Source organism: Polypterus senegalus, chromosome 9 (genome assembly GCF_016835505.1).
Source record: "Polypterus senegalus isolate Bchr_013 chromosome 9, ASM1683550v1, whole genome shotgun sequence".
In the NCBI taxonomy this organism is placed as follows: Eukaryota; Metazoa; Chordata; class Cladistia; order Polypteriformes; family Polypteridae; genus Polypterus; species Polypterus senegalus.
Genome location: NC_053162.1, coordinates 122736913 through 122758674, shown reverse-complemented (window position 1 = coordinate 122758674; position 21762 = coordinate 122736913). Strand labels below are relative to the sequence as shown.

The window sequence follows — 21762 nt, the reverse complement described above, 5'->3', positions numbered from 1 at the left end:
CATGTGGCAAATAAGACGAAGTTGGATGTGGTGCAGAATTTGCTTATTAGAAAACGTCTGTTAGACTTTTTTGTTTTTCTTTTACCATATTATAGAGGTTACATACAATGAGCATATTGTATTTTTCAGTACTCGTTTAATCTTAGTGTTTTGCTTGTACCTTAATATTAGAGATACACTTTGTAATGCTAATTGAGCCTAGATTCTTCAATTTTCCTGGCTTCTGTGTTTCAGGTAGGGGTTTCATCCTATATGTTCTCATGAAACTATAAACTACAGTACAAAATAGTGGCATCAGGCATACAAGAAGTAATTGAACTTGTTAGTCTTATCTCCAGGTGGTAGGTCTGGATCTTTAGGTTGAACCTTAAGGGCACATACTAGACTAGACTTTTAAGAGAACTGAAATGCAATTCAAAATTAGAACAATCATAATAAAAACAGACCATTCAGCCCATTAGTTTCCTTAAATGTTCCTATTCTCTCAATGAGACTTGCTGCCCCTCTCTAAAATACATGAAAATTCCTTTGAGAAATGTTAAAATAGTAAGGAGGAAATTGAGATATTTCAGATATAATGGATAAGAAAATATTTTGAGAGATCGGTAAATGCATTTTGCATCCTTAATTGTAGTTCAGATACGGTATTTAGAGCAGAAATCCATTTTGAGATATAATGACCTTTAATTTGAGATATTTAAAAGGCATAGCCTTCCTCCTACTTTCACAAACAGAACAAAGTTAAAGTTTATTTTAGCATATAAGCAGGTCTTGAGTTGGATATTTTTAAAGTATTTTAATTAGTTTTTGGTGGGGTTTTTTAAATGGTTTATCTTAACTAACAGTTGGAATCTTTATCTGTGTGTTTTCTCTTTCTGCAGAGGATCAACTATTGTCCAAATTTACACCACTCATTCTTAAAGTTTGTAATAGTCCAGGACAATACACTGACCAATTGTCTACAGCAGCTTGTCTAGCATTGTCAAAGTGCATGATGATTAGGTATCCATATCTTTATTCATCTTCCTGAATAAGAGCAATATATCTATATAATTAATTATGGCTTTTCCACCTGTTAGTTCAGAGTTCTGTGATTCACATCTTCGACTGCTCTTCACTCTTTTGGAGAAGTCGTCTATACCCAGTGTTCGCTCTAACACAATCATTGCACTTGGAGACTTGACTATTAGATTCCCCAATCTTATTGAACCTTGGACTCCTCATCTCTACGCCAGGTATCGATTTTCAAATTGTCTCTTAAATTATTTAATATACTATAAAGGTTGCATTTTTGACCATTGGTTTTTGTAACTTTCTAATCTAAAAGATAGAGCTCAGTCCTTCCATTTTATAACAATAACATTATCCTATTCATTCTGCTAATTCTACATTTTCTCCATTTACTTCTTACAGACTGACCGTATTCTCATTATTACCCATCATAATGTTCCTTTCAGCATTTTACAAGTACAGTACTTCACACGTACTACATCCTGCCTTTCTTTTTCTCATCCGCTTTGCAATTCTGAACAAGTCTGTTTCATTCTTCAGTTTGCTACTCACCTGCATAATTTCTTCTTAGCTTCTTCTACCCTTCATGCTTTTTTTTTTTTAGCACTTCACTCTGCACACCGTCGCCTTCTGCCTTTTCCAACCACTCCTTGTAACATATATCCTTATTTCTACAATTGACATATCTGCCTAAGTGTTTCACCATGCTTCCTTTTATCTGGATATCTCTGTCCTTTTCAACTGACTTTTTATTTCTTCCCTTTTGCCATTCACACCTGATTCTGAAACCTAGTTTTCACTTGGCAGGCAGTATTTCAACACATTTTACTTCTTGAATTTTTAGTTCTCTGAATATAGTTCTTCATCTTACTTTTCCACATTCCTCTGATCTCAAAGCTGGGCAATATTTTGATACATTACCTTCTCCAGGGAACACCTTCACATTTTTCATCATGTCCCAATCAACTTTCCTATTGAATAGATAGTCTGTTATGCTACATACACCACCAGATTCATGTCGACAACTTGTTTTCCTCATACTTAAACCTGGTGTTGCGCACAACCATTTCCATTTTATTACTGAGGTCTAGAATCCGCTCACCCTCAACATTCATAGTACAGAAACTAAACCCCTATTGACTCCCTCATAGCTGTCATTACTGGCACCAACATGTCTCACTACCCATTACAATAGCATTCCCCAGAGACACACCAGATGTGATCTCCATCAGTTAGTCCCAAAACCCATCTTTGTTGATTACTTTGATCAACCTGTGCAGCATATGCTTCAGTAATTTGACTGCAGTCATCTTAACTACAACACAAACATTCGCTCTATTCAACTTAACCAGGTTGCTTATTTTTCAAGCACAAGTACACCAATTAAAACATTGTCTTCATTTCACCACTCACTTCATTCCCTCTAACTATTCTAACACTTTTACATTTATACTTCTGAATGCAACACACATCTACTCTCTATCCATTCAGCACTCACACCACTTAGCCTGATGCATATTTGGTGCTTATAACATGTAGCTGATTCTGTTTGTTTTGTTTAGCTTTATAGCCTCATTTCAACTTGTGAAAAAAGGAATTTGAACAGTGATTTGAGGTTATTAAGCTAGAGAAGACCTATTTACGTAATGCAGAGTACACAATTTCTTAGTTTACACACTTGCACACCCAACCCTTATTACAGAAAATGTTAATGTTTCCAGTGCTTTTCTTATACTCGCTTTAAGAATGAAAGTTGATGGCTTTTTTTTTTTTTTTGCTTGCTTGTTTTTTGTGTATGTGGAATTTATTTCACAACTCGGTACATTTTGTTTCAAAACATTTCTCTACTAAATTCATCAGTGTATTTTAAATTATGCTGGATATTTTTGAATCTCTGACTTTGAGGACTACTTACTAGGCAGTGAAGCAGTAAAACACATCATATCAAGTGGATGTTAATTGTTGTGTCTTACTAATTTGGACTGGAATAGTCCAGTGATGGAAATTGTTTTGAATTTTAGGAGACAGAGACCATACCCACACAAACAAACTCAATAGGTTGTAGGTTAATAGGGTAGAATCATTTTCATTTCTGAGAGTCACTGTTGCTTTCTTTGAACTGCGGTGAAAACATAATTTGTATAAAAAGCCCTGCAGCATATGCTTTGACAGTTTATTTTTGATGGTCCAGATTTATCACAGTCACTGAAAAGCATCCTTGGCTGTCTCTTAACCGTGTTTGGCAATAAAGATTTTAGACCTTAAACAGCTCTCCAACACCTGCGTAGGCTAAGGGTCAGAAAACAAAACAATATAATCAAAGACCGCACTTGTATATGTAACAGTTTCTTTCAGTTAAGTTTTATAGGTCACTCAAAGTAAGATCTACTCAGTTTTGCTTTCCTACTGCAATAACTAAAGTCAAAGTTCTAACTGACTCATCTACCCCAGATAAAGTATATAGTCACTAAGCTGCTGCAAACTATCATTTGGTTAATTGATTTAATAGTAAACCAATTAAATCATTTACAAATTACTCAAATGACAAATTTTGATCAGATAATTCAATAAGGCATAAAACATCAGTATATTAAAACCATTAAGGCATGAAAGACATAATTGGGTTTTTGGGTACTTTTAGACTTCAGTTTTAAAATGGATTCATTCTAGTACTTTTTTTTTTTTTTTTCTTCATTTAAAAATCCATCTTAAATTGCAATTGATGCTATTTATTTTCTTTTTGTAGCTTTTGAAGAGAAGACAAAGTTTAAACCAACATTCTATACTTTTGCAGCTGCAAAGCATTAAATGACTATGTTAAATATTTCGGTAACAGTTGCTTTTTGGACTGCCAACTTTGGAATGGCTTTGCGCTTAAGAAGTAGTCTTTTTAATGTTAAAATCAGGATTTTGCTGACCTGCAGTCTACACCAGTGATTCCCAACCTTTTCAATGCCCTGTGCTACAAGAGATTATCTTCACACCCCACAGAAAATGTAATATCATATTTGAAGATGAAGTAGTCAAATTTATAATTTTTTAACCACATACACATAATGGGTGATCAAATTAAACTAAAAAAAACTAAGCTTAATTTAATGCATAATTGAAATATAAATTAAGCAATTTACCTTTTTACATCTCAGTCTTGTAAATTTAACCCCATTAATCCGGGGATTGGGGTATCCTGTGAGTAAATGACACACGATCAGTAATCAAGGTGTTTGGTAGAACTGGTGACCCCCTGTGAAGCAACGGGTGCTGGCACACCACTAAGCAGTGAAACAAAGTTGACGAGCTTTGTCCCTCGATTGCACCTGCGTTGCACGGGTTGAAATTGCTGCTCTTCTGCCAGAACCACCTACAGGGGTGATATGTATTGAATGTAAGCAGCAGGTGTTGAATCCAGTTCAGTCCCCCTTATTTCCCCTGACAAAAATGTCAAACAAACCTCAAAAGCAGTGACATTTCACAATAAGAGCCTTGACAGAAATCAATTCTAGATCTTGTCCTTCTCTACGGATCATTGGAAGGGCCAAATTCCATTAACTTTTTTTAATATAAAAAAAAAAAAGTTATTTGCCTTTATGAATGCTCTACCCGTATCAAGGAACCTACAAGAATGCACATTTCTGTGGTTCATTCACAGGTGACAATTGCACAGGCAGTGCTCAATTCTTTTCATGTAATAGTACAGGAGCACAAACTAATAAATGACTTACAAATGACTGCACAGTGCATGATACTGATTGTTCCACAGTAAAGTCAGACAATTCACCTCACTCAGTTTTGGCGAATTATGACGGCCTTCCTCTTTGTTGCACCCCTTGAAATGCTATCTCTCTACCACTGAGGTTGCTGGCACCCCTGAGTTAATGTATTTTATAGTTACTATTAAATGCATTGGCTTTGGAGTAATAATATACAGGGAGTTTAGATAATTAATTGACTAATTTATTTTAAAAACTCAATGTTAAAATGGTAACTAAACATTTTATTTGATGTACACATTAGCATTGTACTCGAGTAGATTATGTGGCTGCTTTTGCCAAAAATGTACAAAAGTATAATTCTGTTTAGATGTCGACTGCTAGTTGAGTAATCCTAGTCTAGAGTATTTTTGTTTTATACTTTTCATTTTCTGTAATGTAAAGAAAATTTAAAATTTGCTTAGTTGACTTTTTTTTTTTTGGCAGACTTCGAGATGAGTCCTCCAGTGTAAGAAAAACTGCTGTCATTGTCATGACCCACTTAATCCTGAAAGACTTGGTGAAGGTCAAAGGGCAGATCAGTGAAATGGCAGTGTTGTTAAATGATGGTGATCCAGAAATCGCATCACTTGCTTACAACTTCTTCAATGAGCTGGCCAGCAAAGTAAATAGCCTGTCCTGCACTTCTATTTTTGTAAACATGAACAGCCTAATTTTACTATCTCTTGCTATTTACTGAATTATGTTGCCCTGTTAGCTGAAAATTAAGGCAGAATTTACTAACGGTTTAAAGGGAACCTGTTTTGTGGTGCTTTTTCTTACTGCTAATGTTTAACAGCTACTCCTTGCAGACATGCAGTTAAATTTTCACACATTAAACTGCTATATCTAATGCTCACATCATTTATGCTTTGTTTTTCAGTTTTGAAGGAATGTCAAAATTAAATTATGTTCTTTCTGCTGCAATACACTAAGTTTTTGTGTTGAGAAAATTAGATTGAAGATATACCCATCATAGGCTTTTTTTTGTATGCAGCATAACTAAGAACTTTTGGGAGAAAACCTTTTGTAGTTTTGTTTCAGACTGAAATAGTCAGCTTTATAATGAGTATTAGAATGGTCAGAAGCAATGTTCTTATGAGTAATTGCAATTTAATATAGTCCTAATTTATACTTTAAAAAAAAAAAAAAAGATTTGAGCCAAAGCGAACCGGAAATGAAACTTGAGCAACTGATAACCATTTGTCTTTGTACATAAATTCTTGTATGCCCACACTTGTACCACAATTTGAATCTTCCAGAATTACTTTCTTTGTAGGATAATGCAGTATACAACCTTTTGCCAGACATGATAAGTCGTCTCTCAGACCCAGAGAAGGGGGTTGATGAACAGTTGTTCAAGACTATTATGACGTAAGTTGCTTCTCATCTGAAATTATTTTATGATAACTTGTTTTGATAAAACCAAGCTTTCACAAAAGAGGGCTCCATTATTTAGGATTATAACATTCCATTTGAACTTGCATGTGGAAAGGAAGATTTTAGTATAGATAATTAATAACAGCATTAAATGCATATCAAAAATACCCCAGATGACTATCTAATGTGTGACATTGTTTAGCTGCCGCAAAAAGGGCATTGCCTACTGTATACCCTTTTGACTTTTATGATGTGCCCAATGACACATTTTCACACCAGTAATTTCCTAGCAGAGTCACTGATTTAAGTCTGTTACATTGTGTCTCCAGCCCTGAATTTTCTACTAATAATATTGCTCATTTTATGTGCCATGAATTCATACCTCACCCAGGCCCATGAAGTTCAAGTTCAAGCACTTTTTTCAAATTACTTTTTGTGACAGCCCCAAGGTGCATTTAACGAAAAGTCAAATAATTCCAAATATGTCGTATACAGCGTTAAGTGATCAAGTAACCAGAGCAAGTTATTATTGCTCAAAGTACAGCAGCATAAATTGTTATTGCACCTGTTAATGAATTGTACATTACATATTATATACTGTATTACAATTAGCTATACTGGTAATGTGCAATAAACTAATGTATGTGTTCAATTAAAATGACCTCGGACCGAGGAGAGTTTAGAAAGTTTATGGCAGAAGGGGAAAAAGCTATTTTTTAGTCTGTTTGTGATTGACCTAAAGCGTCTGCCTGACGGGAGGAGCTCAAAGAATTTCCAGGATGAGTTTTGTCCTTGAGAATGGCCAGACCCTTTTCACACAGCGAATCTTATGCAAGAGTTTGAGTGATGGCAGTTCAGTCCCAGTAATGGCCTCTGCTGTTTTTACATCCCACTGAAGGGCTTCTTTAGCAGCCTTGGCGCAGCTGTTGTACCAGGCCATCATGCAGTTAGTTAAGATCTTCTCTAAAGTGCATCTATAGACATTAACTAGCAGCTTCTGGGGTGGTCAGCTCTCCTTCGCTTCCTGAGAAAATAGAGGCGTTGTTGTGCTTTGCCTATTATAGCCAAGTTGTTGTCAGCCCAGGACAGGTCCTCTGAGATGGTGACTCCTAGAAACTTAAAGCTGGAAACTCTTTCCATAGCGTCTACATTGATTATTATCTGATTGTGATTGGTCTTTTTAGTGGTCCTAAAGTCCAGAATAACTTCTTTGGTCTTTTTGGTATGTAAGACCAGGTTTTTGGTGTTGCACCATGCTGTCAGATTCTAAACCTCTTCCCTATATGCAGCTTCATTGTTGTCTGTTACAAGCCCAATGACAGTCGTATCATCTGCAAATTTAACAATAATGTTTGATTGATGGATGGGTTGACAGTCATGGGTGAAGAGTGCATAGAGAAGGGGACTTAGTACATGTCCTTGTGGCACACCAGTGCTTAGGTTAAGGGTGAAGGATGTGTGTTTGCCCATCCTGACAGACTGGGGGCGGTTGGTGAGAAAATCCAGTAACCAGTTGCATATGGATAGAGCGAGTCCTAGTGCATAGAGTTTTTTGATCAGCTGGTTGGGTATGATGGTATTAAATGCAGAGATGTAGTCAATGAAGAGCATCCTAACATAGGTGTTGGGCTTTTCCAGGTGCGAGAGGGCAGCATTTAGAGCCACACAGATGGCGTCCTCGGTTGATCTGTTTGACCGATAGGCAAACTGGTGTTGGTCTAGATCAGCTGGAATGAAGGCTTTGATGTGGGTGATTACCAGTCGTTCAAAGCACTTTGCGATGACAGGGGTGAGAGTGACTGGCCAGGTCAGTAGTTCTTAAGACACGTTATCCTTGGTTTTTTGGGAACAGGTACAATGGTTATGGATTTCAGGCACTAGGGGACTATACCTGAGGGGGGAGAGAGAGGTTGAATATGTGTGTAAATGCTTCCGCTAATTGGTCAGCGCAGGCCTGGAGCACACATCCTTGCACATTATCAGGACCTCCTGTCTTCGTTGTATTGATGTTTGAGTGCCCGCCGCACATGTATGTGTACGACCAAAGGCTGTGAGTCTTCCAAGCCGACCGGAGGCTGGTTATTGTACTTGTCAAGCCGTGCAATGAAACTGTTAAGTTCCTCTGCTAGGTTGGCATTGTTATTGGCCAGTGTGTATTGTGCGTCATTTTTCTTTTTGTAATCCATGATTAATTGTATGCCTTGCTACATCCGCTCTGAGTTTTGAGTTACTGTCAAAGTCCTCCTCAATCCATTGTTTGTACCTTAATTTAGCAGACTTGATGCCCTTCTTGAGGTTCGCTCTGGCAGCTCTATAGGCCGAGGTATCTCCTAATTTAAAGGCTTTGTCCCTTTCCCTGAACAGCTGTTTGACTTCACTATTCATCCATTGTTTCTCATTTGGGTAGACTTTAATCCTTTTGTTGACAGTGACATTGTCCACACAGTAATTAATATATGACAGCACAGATGAAGTATGTGTCTCTAACTCTGTCTGATTGAAAAAATATATTCCAGGCTGTTTGTTCAAAGCAGTCCTGGAGTTGTCAAATGGCAGCTTTAAAGTCAAACTTTAACAGTCTTGCTAATTGGATCAGTACTGTTGATAAGGGCTTTGTGCGCTAGAACAAGAAACAAAGAGAGATGATCAGACTGGCCGAGGTGGGGGCGTGGAATGACCTTATAGGTGTGTCTTATGTTTGTATAGATGTGTTATAAGGTGTTTTCCCCTCTGGTTGTATGATATACATGCTGATAAAATCTGGGGAATACATCCTTAAGATTTGCTTGATCTCCGGCAATGCTCGGGTGCAAGTTCTGTTTACTGATAAGTCAGCGCTTGGGAAAAATTGTTTGACGTTAACATTAGCCTGAGGAGGTATGTATACTGCCATAACAATAACGACGGTATATTCTCTTGGTAGGTAAAATGGTCGGCATCTTAGCATCAGATATACCACGTCCGGACAACAAAACTTGTTGATTGTAGTTATATTAGTGCACCAAGCATTATTAGTATAGACACACAGTCCTCCACCTACTTTCTTACCGGAATCGGGGGTTCGATCAGCTCGATGGAGCATGCAACCTGCAACTTCAACTGCTGTAAGGTGGGTTCCAGCCACATCTCCAAAAAAATCAAAAGGCAGCAGTCCCTTGTAGTTTTATGTGTGGAAATATTCAGTCTGAGCTCATCCTTTTTATTTGCGAGTGATCTAGTATTCGCAAGAATGACATTAGGAAGATGGGTTTTATGCAGAGATCCGAGAATCTCCTGTGGTATTGCTTCAGTGTTATAATAATTATCTGTGCTATTGGAGTCCATCTGTAGAAGCTTTTGACGACTGTAGTAGATGCTCGCTTCTGTGTGTAAAATGATGAAAGTCAATATTAAGAACGATAATAGCAGAAAAGAGCACCTACTCAGGGAGCACAAAGCAGCAGCATCTGTGCGCACTGCCATTGTTAACTATAATATGAATAATAAAGTACATTTTTATTACTGCCAGTAGGTGCAGATATCTCATGTTCCTCTGCATTTTTCCATAAGGGCATTGCTATTAATAGGCTCATGCATCTCCTTGCCTTATGCACAAATCTCTTGCTGTAAAACATTCTCCTGACTTTCCTCCACCCTGCCTTCATCCCTTGGTTTTAGTATATATCCAGTGAAGTCAAAACAGATTTTTTTTTGTTTGTTTGTTTTTCAGCCTCCTGTAGCGCAATTCTAGGTGACCTAGTCCTAGTTTTATTTTCCTCATTTGATACACTGACAGCTAGTTTTTAGTTAAACAGAGGTAACTTGCTCTGGTAAATTGAATACATGTCCCGTCATCGTATTACTTTCCCAAATCCATCTAGGGTTTCCCTTCCCCAACCTCCCCAATTTTTCCCTTGGTGATGGTTCAGGCAGGTACAAGCTATGCTGAACTTACCAAAATTCTATTTTTCAGCAACGTTTTCCAGACCTTTCTGAGGAATACTCGGATGCTCCATGGGCAATTAGGAGATATAATCTGTTAATCTGTCTACTGTGTCTTGGTCATCTATTTATTTATTTATTTTACCCACATCCCCCCATATGGACCATGCTTTGAACATCCCCTGAAGAGGGGTACCCAGGACGACATAACTACATGCCCAAACCACTTCTACTGGCATCTCCCAATTTGGGGAAGCAGCAGATCTACTGTCAAGTCCCCCCATGTGCTGATATTATGGAGTTCTTTACCTTGTCATGAAGAGTATTCCCAGCAATGCTGACCTTAAACCCTGTATCTCTCTTTTTTGTCACAACCTAGAGCTCATTGCCATAACTGAGAATTGGGATGTATGCGGACTGGTAAAATGACAGTTTCTGCTTTACCCTACTACAATCTTGATGGTCAAAATCCCAATAACCTCAACCTTCATTTGTTAATGTGACACTGAGTTACTTGAATTCCTTCATTATGGAGCTGGTGCTCAAAATCTTACCTGCAGAGAACAAGCCACAGTTTTCTGGGAAATGGACATGAACTCAGAATTGTAGGTGGTGATTTTCATCCCACCGATGTCACACTTGGCTGTGAACTATTACAGTGTGCTCCAGAGATCTCAGCCTGAGGCCAAGAGGATAATGTCTGCAAACAGAAAAAATGCAAGGTTCCAAAATTGGATTGAGGTGGATGTAATGTTAATCGTTAACACTATTGGCTAACACTGGAGACTTTTTATACTTGACTGGATCCAGTTTTGTGTTCTTGCTAGCTGAAAAGTGTATTTTTCAACATTTTCTGTTTAAACTGGAGTATTTAAATTTCAATAATAAATCAATTTGCCACACACACACAATGAAACATTTAATGTAACATCCCCAGTAAACTCCCAAAGTTGAGGTTGTATTATGGTAGCTCATAACTAGTGATGCTCTGTTGGCTGTTTATAGAGGCAAGTTTTCTCCCAAATGACTTGATCAGTAGTTGGTAAATAAGATGATTTCAAAAGCTATTTTTGCAGAACCTGCTTTTCTAAGCTTTATGATAATTTAGATATACAGTAGTTCTCCTTTACGTTAAATATTATCATAGTTCAGGAACAGCATGTGTCATTTTGTTGCCAATTTTCCTGTAAGTACTGTATTATATATTTTGGCTGATCTGGGAGAGTTTAAGATATTGAAGCACAGATTTTGTTGCGTGGCATTTACAGTTGCCGCCACAGGTAGCGTTACAATTTTACCATGGCTACCTGGAGGCAGACATTTATTTTATTTGTTTTTTTTTTTTATTTTTTACATAAAAGGAAGAAATTAATACACTTTGCCTTACATACGTAGGCTTATTTTAAGAATGGAATCAAATAAAAACTGTTTATGCATCTTTTATTGACTTGCAGTCAGTTGTTCTCTTACATTACGAAGGATAAACAAACAGAGAGTCTAGTGGAGAAGCTGTGCCAGAGATTTCGAACAGCAAGGTATGTTTTTTGCTTTCAGCATTATAAGGAAATAAAATTTTCCCATTATTTTAGATCTACTGAATGTGTGTTTTTTTTTTTTTGTTTTTTTTTTTTTAAAGTAATAATGTGGGTCTTGTTTCATTTGTTTTGTTTAGAACTGAACGTCAGTGCAGAGATCTTGCACATTGCTTAACTTTGTTATCGTATACAGAGCGTGGTCTTAAGAAGATGCTTGAAAATTTTGATTGTTATGGAGACAAACTTGTGGATGACAACATCTACCAGTCTTTCTTGAATGTTACTGGACAAATGCGTAAGGGAACTAAGCCAGAGTTTAAGGTATGCTTTATACATTGATAATTTCCGTAACATGTTTAGTATTGTGCATATGTGTAAATAATGAAACTTTTTTAATTATGAAAGAAAAGTGCCTTGGGACTGGGAAGTGTGTTTTTTTGAATGCCATAATTTATGCAAAAATCCACTGTTGTAATTTAAAACAAAAAAAAGTTTTTGAAATATGTAATCTGCTTCATTACAAATTGCTTTTAAAATTTTCAAAACGCTGTCTTGCTTGTGCAATGCCTGTGTAAACCTGGATGTAAGTAAGCATATTCTTGTAAGAGCACTATGTTGACAGTTTTAATCTTTTTTTGGGTATTACAATAGGCGCTGGTTGATGAATTTGAGCAAAAACTGACAGCGTGTCACAATAGAGGCATGGAGAATGTTGAACCAATTGAATTAGAGCCATCACAAAACAAGGAGGAGCAAGGAACAAAGAGAGGAAGTAAAGTTTAACTTCTTAACTAATATCTATGTGTATTTTCTAGGCCTGGGAAAGTTAACACGTTCATTTTTACAATTAATGTGGCCAGTTTAATGCACTAAAATATTGTTGCATCCAGGGCAGACAATGAAGCAATTACAAACCAGATTCCAAAAAAGTTGAGACACTAAACAAAATGAATAAATTTAATAAAAACTGAATGCAATGATGTGAAGATGGCAAATGTCAATATTTTATTTGTAATAGAACGTAGATGACAGATCAAACGTTTAATCCGAGTAAATGTATCATTTTAAAGGAAAAATATGTTGATTCAAAATTTCACGGTATCAACAAATCCCCAACAAAGTTGGGACAAGTAGCAATAAGAGGCTGGGAAAAGTAAATTTGAGCATAACGAAGAGCTGGAAGACCAATAAACACTAATTAGGTCAATTGGCAACATGATTGGGTATAAAAAGAGCTTCTCAGAGTGGCAGTGTCTCTCAGAAGCCAAGATGGGTAGAGGATCACCAATTCCCACAATGTTGCGCAGAAAGATATTGGAGCAATATCCGAAAGGTGTTGCCTAGCGAAAAATTGCAAAGACTTTGCATCTATCATCATCAACTGTGCATAACATCATCCGAAGATTCAGAGAATCTAGAACAATCTCTGTGCGTAAGGGTCAAGGCCGTAAAACCATACTGGATGCCCGTGATCTCTGGGCCCTTAAACGACACTGCACCACAAACAGGAATGCTACTGTAAAGGAAATTACAGAATGGGCTCAGGAATACTTCCAGAAACCATTGTCAGTGAACACAATCCACCGTGCCATCCGCCGTTGCCAGGTGAAACTCTACAGTGCATAGAAGAAGCCATTTCTAAGCAAGATCCACAAGCTCGGGCGTTGTCACTGGGCCAGGGATCATTTAAAATGGAGTGTGGCAAAATGGAAGACTGTTCTGTGGTCAGACGAGTCACGATTCAAAGTTCTTTTTGGAAATCTGGGACGCCATGTCATCCGGACCAAAGAGGACAAGGACAACCCAAGTTGTTATCAACGCTCAGTTCAGAAGCCTGCATCTCTGATGGTATGGGGTTGCATGAGTGCGTGTGGCATGGGCAGCTTGCATGTCTGGAAAGGCACCATCAATGCAGAAAAATATATTCAGGTTCTAGAACAACATATGCTCCCATCCAGACGTCATCTCTTTCAGGGAAGACCCTGCATTTTTCAACAAGATAATGCCAGACCACATTCTGCATCAATCACAACATCATGGCTGCGTAGGAGAAGGATCCGGGTACTGAAATGGCCAGTCTGCAGTCCAGATCTTTCACCTATAGAGAACATTTGGCGCATCATAAAGAGGAAGGTGCGACAAATAAGGCCCAAGACGATTGAACAGTTAGAGGCCTGTATTAGACAAGAATGGGAGAGCATTCCTATTTCTAAACTTGAGAAACTGGTCTCCTCGGTCCCCAGACGTCTGTTGAGTGTTGTAAGAAGAAGGGGAGATGCCACACAGTGGTGAAAATGGCCTTGTCCAAACTTTTTTGGGATTTGTTGCACACCATGAAATTCTAAATCAACATATTTTTCCCTTAAAATGATACATTTTCTCAGTTTAAACTTTTGTTCCGTGATTTATATTCTATTCTGAATAAAATATTAGAAGTTGGCACCTCCACATCATTGCATTCAGTTTTTATTCACGATTTGTATAGTGTCCCAACTTTTTTGGAATCCGGTTTGTACTTCATACTGGTAATTTTCTTGATTTGTAACCACAAACATAGATAAATGGGAGTAGGAGTAAAGGGGGAGGTGTGGCAGCCCTAGTGCAAAGCTAGAGAAAAGGCACAAAGATAAAAATTGTGCTTTTTTTTTTTTTTTATTTCATACAGTACTGTGCAAAAGTTTTAGGCAGGTGTGGAAAAAAATGCTGTAAACAAAGAATGCTTTCAAAAATGGAATTGTTAATCATTTTCATCAATCAACAAAATGCAGGGAGAGAACAAAAGAGAAATCTAAATCAAATCAATATTTGGTGTGACCACCCTTTGTCTTCAAAACAGCATCAATTTTTTTAGGTGCATTTGCACACAGTTTTTGGATGAACTCGGCTGGTAGGTTGTTCCAAACATCTTGGAGAACTAACCACAGATCTTCTGTGGATGTAGGCTTCCTCACATCCTTCTGTCTCTTCATGTAATCCCAGACACACTCGATGTTGATCAGGGCTCTGTGGGGGCCGTACCATCACTTTCAGGACTTCTTGTTCTTCTTTACGCTGAAGATAGTTCTTAATGACTTTGGCTGTATGTTTGGTGTCAGAATAAATTTGGGGCCAATCATACGCCTCCCTGATGGTAATACATGATGAATAAGTATCTGCCTGTATTTCTCAGCATTGAGAACAACATTAATCCTGATCAATCTCCAACTCCATTTGCAGAAATGCAGCCCCAAACATTCAAGGAACCTCCACCATGCTTCACTGTTGCCTGCAGACACTCATTATTTTACCACTGTCCAGCCATTCGACGAACAAACTGCCTTCTGCTACAGCCAAATATTTCAAATTTTGACTCATCGGTCCAGGGCACCTGCTGCCATTTTTCTGCACCCCAATTCCTATGTTTTCGTACATACTTGAGTCGCTTGGCCTTGTTTCCACACTGGAGGTATGGCTTTTTGGCTGCAACTCTTCCGTGAAGACCACTTCTGGCCAGACTTCTCCGGACAGTAGATGGGTGTACCTGGGTCCCAATGGTTTCTACCAGTTCAAAGCTGCTGGTACTGCTGGACATCTTCCGATTTCAAAGGATAATAAGCTTGATTTCTCTTTCATCTGCTGCACTAAGTTTCCTTGGCCAACCACTGCATCTACGATCCTCAATGTTGCCCATTTCTTTGTCCTTCTTCAAAAGAGCTTGAACAGCATATCTTGAAACCCCAGTCTGCTTTGAAATCTTTGTCTGGGAGAGACCTTGCTGATGCAGTATAACTACCTTGTGTCTTGTTGCTGTGCTCAATCTTGCTATGGCATGAAACTGAAACTGTCTTCTACAACCTCACCTTGGTAGCAGAGTTTGGCTGTTCCTCACCCAGTTTTAGGCCTCCTACACACCTGTTTCTGTTTCAGTTAATGACTGTGTTTCAACCTATGTGTGACATTGATGATCATTAGCATCTGTTTGGTATAATTGGTTGATCATACACCTGACTATAATCCTACAAAATCCCTGACTTTGTGCAAGTGTACCTATAAGAATTGATGCTGGTTTGAAGGCAAAAGGTAGTAACACCAAATATTGATTTGATTTAGATTTTTCTTTTGTTTGCTCACTTTGCATTTTGTAAATTGGTAAAAATAAACAATCATTAGTTATTTCTGAAAGCATTCTTTGTTTACAGAATTTTTTTCACACCTGCTTAAAACTTTTGCACAGTACTGTATATCTGCAAGATCTTTGAATCAGCGAAAATCATACCACCTAGGCTGTATAAAATGTCATTGGTGAACATTCACCCTGGCAGCTTGACCCTGGCACGTCTCATGGCTTCTATGGTGCTTACTAAGTGCTATGTCTACAAAATAGCGATCATGGAGCTGGTTTTATGTCAGCTTCTCCAGGCAGTCCCATCCTTCTGAGGCAGGCCTCAACCACCTGAGGAGTGTGTTTCTCTCAGGTCAGGACCCAGGGGCACTACACTATTTCCACAGCGCACCTGTTAAAAATGCATGTGTAGAGTATAATTATCAAGTTGCCAATGATGATGAACAATTGAGGGTGATATTTGTGCTGTCTTAATTTTAATGCATGTCCATTTAGAAGATGCTTATACTTTTCAGTTAAATCAGTCTTTAGTAATGCATTCAAAATCTGCAGTTGTTTCAGTCATTTAGTTTTTTTTTAGGTTCTTATAATATATTGGCCTCATTTTCTTATTGCCTTCTTTTTAACTTTTTATGAACGCATTCAAATTCTGGTTGTACTTGCTCAAAAAAAAAAAAATTCTACTTAAGTTCAGGTTTAAGGTCCTTGTTTAAGCTATGACATTTATATTCTTTTGTACAGATTCAACATTACTTTTATGTTTCAGTGTGTATCTGCTTTATGATTTAAAATACTTATTTCATGATTACATGTTTTAATTATAAATATTAACATTTTCATTTTCCTGCTTATAGAGAGGTACTTTTTACAGTGCATTAATGAAAGTTATTGGTTTGTTATTCGTTAATATACATTTAGCTACCTAATGTAAAATATATATTTGTGAATTTATCATTTTTAATTAATATATATATATATTTTTTTTTTTTTTATTTAAACTGTCTTCTAGTTAAGCAGCGGCCTCTTTCATTAAAGAATGTTGCTGACAATAGCTTTGTTACTCCTAAACATGCCGCCTCAAAAAAAGCAGCTGCTCGCAAAAAGAAAGTGGCAATCACCTTCTCCAGTGATGAAAACTCCACTGAAGGTAAAATTTAAGGCAAACATTGGCATTTCAAGTGTGTTTTAGGATCTCTGCTTATAGTAGCAGTTGGGATATTATGTGTACACTGACATTCTTACTTGCATAACCGACCTGACTAACTGCAGCCCATTGCCATTCTTTGATAGCACAATTAAAAATAAATAAATGCACTTCTTGATGCATTGGCGAATCTAAATTCTCCCTAGTGTGTGGGGTGTGTGTGCGTATGCCCTGCGGTGGGCTGGCGCCCTGCCCGGGGTTTGTTTCCTGCCTTGTGCGCTGTGTTGGCTTGGATCGGCTCCAGCACATCCCCGTGACCCTGTAGTTAGGATATAGCAGGTTGGATAATGGATGAATGGATTATTATACTTCTTGATGAAGTTCTGATTCGCGTTGCAGCTTTGCAGTTTATTAAGAGACTAGCAGAATACCCGCGCTTCGCAGCGGAGAAGTAGTGTGTTAAAGAAGGTACGAAAAAGAAAAGGAAAAATTTTAAAAATAACGTAACATGATTGTTAATGTAATTGTTTTGTCATTGATATGAGTGTTGTTCTCATATCTATCTATCTACAGTATCTATACATATATATACTCATACTCGCGCTTGGCAGCGGAGAAGTAGTGTGTTAAAGAAGGAAAGAGAAAGAAAAGGAAACATTTTGAAAATAACGTAACATGATTGTCAATGTAATTGTTTTGTCACTGTTATGAGTGTCGCTGTGAGATATATATATATATATATATCTCAATCAAAATACCCGCGCTTCGCAGCGATGTCGTGTTTAAGAAGTTATGAAAAAGAAAAGGAAACATTTTAAAAATAATGTAACATTATTGTCAAAGTAATTGTTTTGTGTATTTGGCGGCAGCGTCACGAAGTTGTTTTCGGTAGCTGCATCAGAAAATGTACCACGACGTCTGACACGCCTCCTTTTTACTGTTTTCTCAAAGCTTGGATTACTGCTGTCATATATACATACACACACACACACACACACACATATATATATATATATATATATATATATATATATATATATACACATACACACACATATATAATTTGTGTGTGTGTGTATATATGATGTAGATATGAAGATATGTGTGTGTGTATATGTATATGTGTGTGTATATATATATATATATATATATACACACTTGTGTGTATGTTTGTATGTGTCTATGTGTGTGTGTGTGTATAGCTTTGGTCACTGAGTGCAAGGGAAAAATAATAAAATATAGTCTATATGAGGGGCCGTTCAGGAAAAAAAGATTGGTTTGTAAATATATACATTGGTTCAGATATTTATATCGGTTCAGATACATTGGTTTGAATATATACATTGGTTTTAATACATCCATTCAGATATATATTTCGGTTCAAATATATACATTGGTTGGGATGTATTGGTTGAGATATATACATCGGTTTGAATACATCCGTTCAGATATATACATTGGTTTAGATACATTGGTTGAAAATATGTAAATTGGTTTGCATAGATCCGTTCTGATATATATACATTGGTTTAAATATATAGATTGGTTAAAATAGATTGGTTTAGATATATACATCGGTTCAGATACATCCGTTCTGATATATATATTGGTTCAGATAGATCGGTTCAGATATATACATTGGTTGGGATTTATGGGCAGGCCAAGCGTCACCCATGTTTAGCATCTCCCTTTTGCTTCATCATTGCTTCAACACTGTTGTAATTATTGTGAACATTTTATACAAGCAGCATACGCTTGTCTGTCGCGTTTTGTTTTGTAAGCCCTATTTGTTGGGGGTCCTCGATTTCAAAGCACTTTTTTTCCTTTCATTATTTAAAACACTCGCGCAGATACCCGCCTCTTCGCCTCGCTCCGCCCCGGCTCATTGTCCCCGCCTCACTCGCTCCCTCTTGTCCCTCCCATGACAGATTCTTCTCAAAAGCAGAGTTACTAGAAAGCATTAATCAACCGCAGTACCTCCCATATTTCACCTCATGAGGCGCTGGTTTATCATTGGTGGAAAGCAGCCCGGTGTTATCTGTTATTCCGTATTGGCAGCATTTCATTAAAGAGCGATCTGCTTCAGCAAGGAACTTAGTCCTGTTTGCTGAAAGAATGTTATGGAGGAAAACACTGGAGTTGCTCTCTTTCTTTAAATGTTGATCAGGGATCAAACTGACCAGAATATTCCCACATCACAAATAACTGATGTTTAACTGATGTTTTTATAGTAAAACGAACAAAACCACACACACTCACAAACTCACAAATCATGGGTCGCACGTACTACTGATTAAGCGTATCTGTCAAGGGCGATTATTTTTTCACCCCATAAAACAGATTCTTCTCAAAAGCTGAATTACCAGGAAGCATTGATCGCAACCGCAGTACCTCCCATTTTTCACCTCAACAGACGCTGGTTTATCATTGACCGAAAGCCGCCCGGTGATTTCTGTTATTCCGTATTGGCAGCATTTCATTAAAGGGCGATCTGGTTCAGCAAGGAACTTAGTCCTGTTAGCTGAAAGGATGTTATGGATGTAAACACTGGAATAGCACTGTTTCTTCTGAATGTTTATCAGTGATCAGGGACCAGATTGATCAGAATATTCCTGCTTCACAAATAACTGATGTCTATTTTATTGTAAAACTGAGAAAACCAAACACGCGCATACACAACACAAATACTCAAACTCACACATCGTGGGTCGCACATACTGCTGATTAAGTGTATCTGTCACGGACGATCATTTTTTTTACCTAATAAAACTTTAGTTCGTCAAATTTAGAAAGCAGCGAGGTGATTTCTATTATTCCTTATTGGCAGCATTTAATTTAAAGATGATTCACGTCAACGAGGTGAAAGAGTCTCTTATTTTGACAGGGCGATCGTTTTTAAGGCTTAAGCATTTTTGATTGACTTACAAAAGAAAATAGCTATTACTTACCCTCTTTGCTTCAAATTGCCTTTTTAAAAACTTTTGATGTAATTTGTTTATGACAGTATAAAATAAAAATTAGTGCTCAAAATTATAATGCGCGTATCTAACAGGAAGAGGTGGTGGTAAGATTGCTGACTCGCAGTTAAATGATCACTGGTTTGTGTCCAGGGGGCTTCCTTTCTGTTATTTTATTTATTTACCTATTTATTTTTACAAATTGCTTTGAGTAGTAAGAAAGGCGCTATAAAAACGTAAGGAATTAATAACAATTGTATTATTATTATTATTATTATTATACGTGTGAATGCATGATCAAATTCAGCCGCTGCGTAGTGGGGTAAGAATAGGGACAATACCACGAGTTCATTGAAATAATTACACAGCAAGGTGCACACGCAATGCAAACATAATGTGTATATTATTGAAGTAAAGGTTCATATAAATTAATTATATACAACTTTTTAACAAGTTGAGAGATGTCAACTGGTTAAAATGCACGAAATTATACATGATTGCTTTACAGTTCACACATAGTGTATGTATATTGTTAAAATAATGATATAAAATCCTATAAAATGCTATAGAATCTGCGTCGTAGACTTATTTTGTGTCAAATTTCTTCAAAGAAGTTTTTAATTAGTTTGCTTTAAAAAAATCTTACGGCAAACATGTGAACCGTAGAAAATCGCTGATCTTTATCAATTTGTTTTAATGCATGCTCCGTGCAAAATGCTGTCATATCTGTTAGTAAACATGCACGCACAGCGATGTCCTGATGTCTGCGTTCTAAGGCTGCAGGTAAATTAAACGCTATTGACGTTTTACCGGGGTGCTTTGTGATTGAGGGCGGACAGTAAACTTTGTTAAAATGATATCGAAAAATACCAGTCGTCAGTTGTGTTTTTTAGTCGTTTTGGTGTGTTTACTGTTCTGTTACCAAAAAATTCTTCAACGGGGATCATCAACAAAGAAACGTGGATAGTAAGATTTAGTAAAATATCAGTAATAATAATACATTGCTCGACGCCTAGTAACACTTTACAAAGACATTTAAAAGACAGCTCGTTAAAATAAATGTAGCAGTCCATTGTCACGCTATAAGTGACAGCTTGCTCTTAAACATTTACACAGGTGTTTTTTCCTGGGAATAAAAAGGGGAAAAATCCACGGGAAATGTTTTGTTTTGAACTCAAATTTCACCTCAAGCCATGTGAGTCATTAAAACTATTGGAATGAAAACGCATGTCTCATCCACTGGTCGGTACGCTCATTTTCCATGGCTGCTGTAGAGCTGTAAAATGTGTGCCCTCTGACTGCTGATTATACAAAATAGTTAAAAATATGTAAAATTGATTTTAAAAGGTTGTAGATATAGTTTTCTATATAATCTTCTCCACTATGTGTTTGCATCCTATTCCCTACAGGCAACACTCATTTCCATGGCTAGAGCAGATCCATGGGCTTGTGTGCACCCTGTCTGCTCTTTCAAAATGAACCCTGGATAACTAATATTGTCTGAAATCCATGGTAAAAGATTGTTGAAAGTCATCTATATCACTTTCAAGTCTACTGTGTCCCATTATCCTCTCCACTCAAAGGGACACTCACTTCTACAGCTGAGCTTTTGTCAGAGTTGTGAGCTTCAACTGTTGCTTGCAGAATGAACATTAGACAATTTTATTGGATTGGCTGTTTTTCATTATATTAATATTAATTTATTTATTCATTCAGCCTCTGTTAAAAAGAAGCACATTTTCCCTTAGAGTACAAGTTCTATCTAATTATCTATCTATATGAAATACATGAGACTTGGAAAAATTCATATTATTTGTCAAATGAAGTACCAAATATCCACATTTGTAGGACAAGTCAATTAAAGAGTCCGACAAACAGCAACTGAGATATTAAAACATTTTATTGAATCTGTTCTGACAATTATAGTCTTTTAATTAAAATAATGATTATAATTATCAGAAAA

The 21762-nt window shown here is 37.1% G+C and overlaps 1 protein-coding gene across 2 annotated transcripts in view; it reads left to right on the top strand.

Annotated features, from left to right (window-relative positions):
• The window catches only part of ncapd2 (non-SMC condensin I complex, subunit D2), a 96780-nt gene that overhangs the window by 60986 nt on the left and 14032 nt on the right, over positions 1 to 21762 (top strand). For both annotated transcript variants that reach the window (XM_039763694.1, XM_039763695.1), the window contains 8 exons: positions 882 to 1002; positions 1080 to 1235; positions 5208 to 5385; positions 6040 to 6134; positions 11516 to 11596; positions 11734 to 11917; positions 12248 to 12368; positions 16708 to 16845. In XM_039763694.1, the coding sequence (XP_039619628.1) occupies positions 882 to 1002; positions 1080 to 1235; positions 5208 to 5385; positions 6040 to 6134; positions 11516 to 11596; positions 11734 to 11917; positions 12248 to 12368; positions 16708 to 16845 (1074 nt within the window). The remainder of the gene's footprint in view (positions 1 to 881; positions 1003 to 1079; positions 1236 to 5207; positions 5386 to 6039; positions 6135 to 11515; positions 11597 to 11733; positions 11918 to 12247; positions 12369 to 16707; positions 16846 to 21762) is intronic.